We start from the raw sequence: 8,509 nt of genomic DNA on the forward strand, positions 1-8,509 counted from the left end.
TCCTGGCCTTGACCCTGGCCAGGCCGAGCCAAATCCCCCTCGCCGCCGCTGCAACACTCGCCGCCGCGGCCGACCACAACCCGCCCGCCGCTGCGGCCGCACATCTGCCCGCTCACGAGCCTCCCTCCGCTGGTGACACCTGCGACGCAGCGCGCCGCCCTCCGCTGCCAAATCGGCGCCCATCGGGCCATGCTCTGCGCCGGCTGCGCAGACCGCCTGTCGTGGAGGATTACACCGGCTGCCCCGCGCTCGCCGAGATCATCTGCATCCTCTCCGTGAAGCGCCATCGTCCCGGGAGGATGTCGTTGCCTGGCTCGCCGACAACCTCATGACGAGGCCCGCGTCCGCTTCTTCCTGTGCGACCTCCTCGACGGCGCCGCCGCACGCGGCTGCTATGGCATCTTCCACCTCGCCTCGTCCTGCACCGTCGACTGCGTCCTGGACCCCCAGGTACTGCTGCTCCGTGACCGTCATGTTGTTGTTCAACCTCTCAGTACAGGGTCGCATCTGTCTTGTTTTGTGGCCGCAGAAGGTGAAGGAGTTGGTGGCGCCGGCCGTGGAAGGGACGCTCAACGTGCTGCGCGCCGCCAAGGATGTCGGGGCATGCGCCGGGTGGTGGTGACCTCGGTCGTCTCCGCCGTCGTGCCCAGCCCGGGATGGCCGGCCGGGGAGGGCCTCGACGAGCACTGCTGGACCAACATCGACTACTGCGACCAGAACAGGGTGAGTTGATACAACCACCTTGCAAAAAGTGCAGTTACTAAATTATTTATGCCAACAAAAACACTGCAGCTGGTAAGCAGGACAAGAAAAGGTTATCTGCACCCTTCAGCGCAGTTGGTTACTGCAAGAAGTGCAGAGTTTGTTTGATGGGATAGAAATCTGAAATCACATATGGTTCTGGAGATGAAGTACCAACTCATATTTCAGGTGTGCATATGACAGCATGATCCAACTGCCCCCCCACCAAGACCTAAAAATCTTGTCTTCCCTGGAGCCGGCGCCGGCTTCGCTCCATGGCCTCCCACGAATCTCAACCCTGGCAGCTGGAGTATGTTACCTTAATTACTTGCTGTACAACTGCAGTATTTCTAAAGCAATTTCCATGGCTAGCAGTCAGGTTGAATTAGTAGCTGAGTTTTGCATATATGCAATCACTTTTGCCTGTCTTTGGCCTTTCGCCCTTCACTTTTGAAGCAATGAAATGTTCAATCTTGCAGATGATCTTCAGTGTTCATGTTCAGTGTTAATGTTCAAGTGTTATAAACTCATATTTTAGTGTTAATGTTCAAATGTTCATTAACACTATTTGAAATCTGAGAACTAGAAATGCTGAAATCTGAAAACTGGAATCTCCAGTTAACTGAATTTTTTGAACATTTAATCTTGTCTGACTATTTGTGAGGTTTATTGGGGTTACCAGTAGATAAAACCTAACCCTATGTATCTATAAATGTAGCAGAACTATATTTATAGAACTTCAGAGAATATATTGTTGTCTTCCTCATATTCTTTTATTACTGGAGCCACCATACAAAACTCTCTGCAGCAGAACTGCATTTCAACTATAAATGACAGGAACAAAAAAATTATATATTTCTTGTGAGTACAACTTGAGAGAGTTTCAGAGAAATAAAAGAAAGAAACTAAAACTTCAGAGAATATGTTGTTGTTTATATGGACTGATGAATACTATGTATGGTCAATATTCAGAAGCAGAGAATATATTGTTGTTTATATAAACATAGCTGCTTGTTGGTATCTCCATTTTTCAGCTAGGCTTTGCAGTTATCTCAGTTTCTATCTTTTATTGGTTAGGCCTGGTACCCTGCTTCAAATACACTGGCTGAGAAGGCAGCATGGAAGTTTGAAGAGGAGAATGGGCTGCATGTGGTTGTGGTCAATCCAGGGACTATTTTGGGCTCGATGATTCCGCCAAGGATCAATGCTAGCATGGCCATATTTCTTCACTTACTTGAAGGTACGCGTATTACGATAATGTAATCTTGACAATGCTCTGGTCATAGTTTAAGATCTTTTTATAATTTTCCGGATAGAGAAATTTATATAGTGCTACTCTTTAATCGTTGCTTAGTCCCTCTAGAATGTTTGCTGATAGGCTAGCAATAATATCATGAGTAGCAGAATGAAGCTAATACCCATATACTGAATATTCTGTAGTGGTTAGTATATTAGAGAGTTATAAACTGCATGTTTTGTCATATCTAAAACCCTTTTCTACTCCATACTTTACATAAACAATGCCTCTGCATTGGCATAAGAACCATAGATTGAAAAATCATCCTCCATTGGCATTCGTCACCCTGGCAATGAAATAACCCGCATTTGCTATCCAGAAGACTTTTCTTGTCCAGTTCAGTGTGTGATTTGTTACTATGATAAGGAAACATTTCCTCAACCCATCTAGCCAGAACAGCAGGTAGGATTATATTTGTTCTTCTATATTCGGTTGGACAGCCTAGAGTTTCAACATGGATTATGTTCCATTGTATTTTGAAATAGCCAAAGAAGGTCTCTAATAACACTAAGTAGCAACAGCAAGTTGGTCTTCATACCAGTCGATTTTATGAGTACGTGATGTCATTTCAGATCATAGACCAACCACTCCTCCCCCTTTTGTGCATATCTATAGAGAGATCTAACACGTCTTCTGTAATATGTGTATTTGTCGATCCGCTGATTTTACAAAAAAATGTTCTTACAAGAAAAATACTAAGAGTCAACTTATGTCATCAAGAATCAACATTGCATCTCCATGATTCTGTGGGTTTGTAATAGCATGTCTAGCGTGCCAGCAACTTTGAAAAACATGATGTAGAAACCATGCTGCAAGAATTTATCAATGCGTACATGCCTTTTCAGTCCATATTTAACAGTGATACAAAATTGTGTTCCTTTTGTTTATGTTCAGAAGTAAAAATCAACTCAGAAATAGAAATGGACCTGATATATGATTTGTTCTGCATGTAGTCTGCACTAAAGAATGTCCATTACCTTCCATCACCTGTCCTACCGTAACAAAGCCAATTTTTCTGTATCTAATTAGTTCATAGACCCAGTTTGTATATATCCAGAGTTCATAGATGGATTAGTAAACATATAACCTTTTTGTAGAAACATATAGCCTTTTTCTGTTAAATGGTTATGCAGGTCCGAGCATGCTCAAAGTAGGCTAGGAAGATGACCAACAATTATATTGTGCAGTTCATCACCTATGTAAAATGGTTCTTCATGTTGGACCATATTTTTTGTGCATATCTAAGTATTCAGTCAAATACAAACATGTGACTTGCACCAAAAACAAATGTACAATATTTTTTTTATCTAGAAGCAGTACAACTCTTGATTATTTAAGATTGTCAGACATCATTTCTAGGTTCAGATGTATACTTTCTATTCTTGTACTTGGCTGACCATGCTTGAATATTGTCTAACGATGGAAGATATTTTGGTGCTATTTTTTCTCCAAGTTAACGACGAAAGAAGTTTGTACGAACATTTATCTGCTCTTTGACGTTCTTGTGAATTTTCTGAATCTGCGCAACTCTGCAACCAAAAAGGGCTCTCTGAACTTGCCACTAATTCACCTAACTGCTCCTGCTGCTCTTGGCTGCCTTCGGATGAAGCTACTGCTTCTGTGCTAGATTGGATGGATAAGCAAGAAAGCAAACCGAATGGGGAAAGATTGGGAGCATATCCATTTGTTTGGAAACTAAAAAAGGAGAAGATAAGAGTATGTGGTGTACAAAGCTCACCCGTTTATCAACAACTATGTGTCGGCTTTGTTTTTTAAAGCAAGACTTCCGAAATATTATTTTGTGAATGTATAAATTTGTATATAAATAAAATTGAGTAGGTTGACTTTTACACTGATTGTATAATATTGACATATTGTTATCAGTATTTTTTTCAAACTTTTCTATAGTTAGTACTATGGTACAGTGAGTTCAAGCGTACTCACAGTGCAAGAAAAACTGAATGTTGCTACCAATTTAACTTACCATTGCACAATACAAGATAATCAACTGCCATTACCAGTAATTTCACCGAGGAGTAGATGTAAAAAATGAGAGTGAAATAAATATACCACTTGACATGGATCAAATTATGAAGATATGTAAACCACCGAGGCGCCGCGGACTCCAACATGTCCACGGTTAGACAGTTGATGCTACCCATGGGGCGCGTCATGGCGCACTTCAAGTATCTATCGAATATAAGGAGAGGCAGCTGCACCGGTTTTGCGATGGTGATCACATTGCATAATAAGGGAATAAAATGAGCAGCGGAAGCACGACTTGAGGCGGGTGTTCATGATCAAGCAGTTTTAGGTTAAAATAGAGCGAATATGAGATATATTCTTTTCTTCCGTTGCAACACACGGGCATATTTCCTAGTGATTCTAATGGATTGTCGGCATTTAAATGAACACACGGGAAAAAGAATCACCTGATTTTGATGTGTGGATCTCAAGATATAGCAAAAAGAATATTGGAACAAAATCTGTCCAAAACCTTCTGGTTCTGTTGTTGCGGTTGCTGTGGAGTTGACACGTGGCGCGGTCTGATTCGCTTATACCGGTTCAAGTGAAATAGAACAGCAGCCGCACGATCAGCAAGGTTGGAAAAAGCGGTAGGCGTAAGCGAGGCAGTTGGCCTTTGCCTAGTGCCCAGGCGGTGCTTAAGCGCACTAGGCGTGGCCTAGGCGGTAATATAGCTTCTACTATCAGGGTTATTGGGGGTATTATATGTGTATTGATGTTAATTTAGGGCAGATAAATAAGTTAACTACCAGCTACTACCATTTGAATGTGTCATATTTGTCATTTTAGTGCAATATGACATGATTTCACGCTTGGGTAAACAATTTGTTGCTTACCCTGCCTAGACTTCCATTTATGCCCTAGGCGAGGCGTTTGGCCATCGCCTAGCGCCTAGGCGTGCCTAAGCGCCTCCTAGGCACTGCCTTTTCCAACACAGCGATCAAGTGATGATGGACGGCTACGAAACATCCAGGCAGCTTGGGTAAAAACACGGCGGTGTGCTCACCAGGGACGGAGAAGACGGCGGCCGCAGCCGTCAGCGTTGACAGCGGGGTTGCTCCGGTGATCCTCGGGTGACGCGGTAGTGAAGGGGGCGTCTAGTGCACGGCTCCGGTGAATATGGAGACGTTTGCAAGGATGGGGACGTCCTCAGGCGACAGCAGAGAGCGGCTGAACCAGAGGTGGCGACAGCGAGCTCCTGTTGATCCTTGGGAGATCGATATGATGTGCCCCTGGGTTAATAAAGAGGTGAGGGAGGTGAGTGAGGTCTCGGTGAAGTCAATGAGAGTCTCCATGAGGACAGGGACCTAGTGGTAGCGATGCAATCCGTTGGAGGAGGAGTTTCAGGCAGCGGAGATCTGCTTTGGGTGGAGGTCCTAGCGCTCGATCTGGTGCGCTGCGAGCGATGAAACGGAATCAGAAAGATGCGGATCAAAGGGGCCACGTAGTTCGCAAGGAAAGAGGGTTCGGGGAGGCTTACTGACGACAACATCGACCTGAAAAGGGAGCTCGGGCAGCGAAGATGGGGTGCTCCGTTCGCTCGTAATCGAGTTCTACCTGAGGGATTTGCACGGGAATCGTACGAGGGGAGCGAGAGGTATCTCTCGGTGTCCATGGATCGCAGCGGGGGTTAGGGATCGGGTGAATCGGGGAGTTCACATCGGCCGGGTTTGCTCTGTCGTGCAGAAGCAGGAGACCGGGCGGGAGGTGGAAGAACTGGGCATGGGGTTGGGGTGTCGGTCGCTAGGAGAGAACGAAGGGGAGGCAAATAGGTGGGGCGTGGCGCTGACCTGGGCGGGCAGCCTCAGTGAGGTGGGCTGGCATGCTGCCACTTGTCGGGCTGGGCCTTGGGCGCTGTTGCTCGCTGCGCTGCGCTGCGCTGAAGTGGGCCGGCCTCCTAGTTGTTGCTGCGCTGCACTGCGCGCGAGCGAGGTTTAGGCTTTGGTCCACTTTCTTTTACAGAAATGATTTTGGCTCCAAAAATAATCCGAATCATTTTATAAAAAATACCACGACACCCAAAAAAACAAATATAGTTACATACAGCATAATGAACATTTTTCCAGTCCAAAATTCTTATATAGAATATACATATAATATTTTCATAAACTTTACTTTGACACTTATAAAATGTTCCACGAAAACAAAATCAACTCCAGAGAAAGATTCAAATACGTTTAAACCATTTCCAACTCTTTTAGTATTGAAGGAGTCATATTTCCTTCTCTCACAATATTTAATTTTTGAGTTAGAATTGTTTTAAATATTCAAAATCCAAATGGGAGAATATTCAGTTATTCACCAATAGCATTCTTTGAGGAAGTCATGTCATCCTCTCTCATATTTAAATTGCAAATAGTTTGAATATTCTCAAACCCAAAATAAGATGCAAATGAATAATTGGGAAAGTCGTTTTATTCCCTCTCTTTTGAATATTCATTATAACACCAAAAGTTTCAAACCCTAGTCAAAATTAACTAACAACAAGCAACACTAACAAGTTTTTAATTACTCCAATTTAAATTATTAACATTCCAAAATTATAAATTTTGGGATGTTACAAATCTACCACCCTTAAAATGAATCTCGTCCTCGAGATTCAAAGAGGCTAGAAAGAAAAGGTTAGGTTTGGGATTCGCCTTGTATATCCATTGTTCATTCGAGAGTGCGGAGTACTACCGCCCTTAGAATAAGAGTCAATGGTCTTCAATAATCTTACTCCTTCGATGAAATCCTTCACACATATGTCTTGCACTCCTTTGAAATTCTGAATCCCTTATCAAAAGAGCGTTCCATATACAGAAACTTCATGGCTCACAGGTCTTGCATCGATACTAAACAAATATCGATACTCTCATGGTGGTCATCAAGAATGGTTCCTGCAGAAAAGTGTCTTGGTTTATTCTCACCGTACAACCTACTATTGGCAACGGGTGCCTCTACAATGGGTCAAACGTCATACCATTCTAAGGTTTAGGCTTAACAACGACGTCCCTCTATTATAGGTATGTCACTCTAGATTTACCATCCAACATAGCAAGAGCAAATAATAAGAGTAAGTCGGCATGGTGATCAATCCATTCCGCACCCAAATCATTACCTTGCACATGGTTTAGTAAATCTCGCATTCTAACACTCGGACATCCTCCCAAGCATTGCAGAAATTTTCTCTTGTTCACGAACTGGGTTCGGATAATCCCATTGGTTCCGCAAGCCAAACAAAACAACCTATCGTTCCTTTGAACTCTCAGGTTTTGCGTCAACTACTATGAAGACATCTACTGCTGAAATGTAACTTCCTCTAGGGTTCTTCCTTCAGCAAGATTGTGCTTGCTTCTTGGTGGATCATGGCATCTGCGGGTTAGCTTGAACTCATCCCTAGGTTGCATCCATCTTCACTCCATTCTCGGGATTAGCAAGCAATGTAGTAAACCTTCACATGCACGTCTTGGGTTTAAGGAAAGATAGAATATATAGAGAGAGATAGATACCCATACAAACATCACTCTTGTTTCTTTAAAATAAGTTTTGACGTGCACTGTCAGTAAAACAAACACGATGATAGCTCACCAAACGCATCTAACGATATACGCATATAGAAATCTTATATCTTCAAAATCTTCAATGTTTGTAGCTTTTGTCTTGCATCAACAAAGAAATCTTCATAGCACCAAGTCTTGTCATAGCTTGCTCTTCTTGAATCTTGAAGCATAATAAATAGGTAGGGGTCTAAATTACGCAACTTATTCTACTCACAAAATAATTGCAAATCACATCACATAACATCAATCAATAAAAAGCACAAAATTCACACCACACAAGCAAATCCTATAGGTAAGGTCATATCCACAAGAGATATGATCTCATCATACTACGCGTGAATCGTTTATCAAACTTAACTCAGTGGTGGTGGTCCGAATCTAAGCTTTGCCCTTCTCATCTAAATTAACCATGAAGATCATCTAGCAATCTAGAAGTTAGTCCTTCTTGAGTCACGCAAAAACAGTTCTTTCTTGAATTCCTTCACTCCTCATTGTAGCATTGCTTCGCAAACATTACATCTTCAGTGGCAGGGATGAATGGGGTTACTACAGGATGGCCAGCTACTTTAAGAAAAGATGAGAAGTTTAGAATATGAATGGTAGATGAGAAATACGAGTATGATAGTAAGTGATCAAGAAGTGATAAAATAATGTCTTCCTATGGTTTTTCCTAGTCCATTCTAAGGGTTACAACCTACAGTCAACATGGGCTCTGATACCATCTATAACGACCCGAACCTGATAAGATTCGATGTCTCTGTGCTCACTGTGCTAGTCCCTGGATCAATAGCTAGCACACACAGTACAAGATGTAATATCAAAATAAAACCACATGTCATAATATTACATCGCAGATCCAGAATTTAATATAATACATACCTGCATAGCTCAAGCTAGCATACAA

At 42.9% G+C, this 8,509-nt stretch overlaps 1 protein-coding gene across 1 annotated transcript; it reads left to right on the forward strand.

Moving 5' to 3' along the window:
* The first annotated feature begins 321 nt into the window (after positions 1 to 321).
* LOC123165973 (cinnamoyl-CoA reductase 1) lies at positions 322 to 3,943 on the forward strand. Its single transcript, XM_044583735.1, has 3 exons — positions 322 to 723; positions 1,819 to 1,981; positions 3,582 to 3,943. Exons 1-3 carry the CDS (start codon positions 604 to 606, stop codon positions 3,812 to 3,814), a joined length of 516 nt encoding a protein of 171 aa, XP_044439670.1. The 5' UTR covers positions 322 to 603; the 3' UTR covers positions 3,815 to 3,943.
* Positions 3,944 to 8,509: the final 4,566 nt, after the last annotated feature.

The sequence above is a fragment of the Triticum aestivum genome, chromosome 7D, assembly GCF_018294505.1.
Source record: "Triticum aestivum cultivar Chinese Spring chromosome 7D, IWGSC CS RefSeq v2.1, whole genome shotgun sequence".
Taxonomy (NCBI): Eukaryota; Viridiplantae; Streptophyta; class Magnoliopsida; order Poales; family Poaceae; genus Triticum; species Triticum aestivum.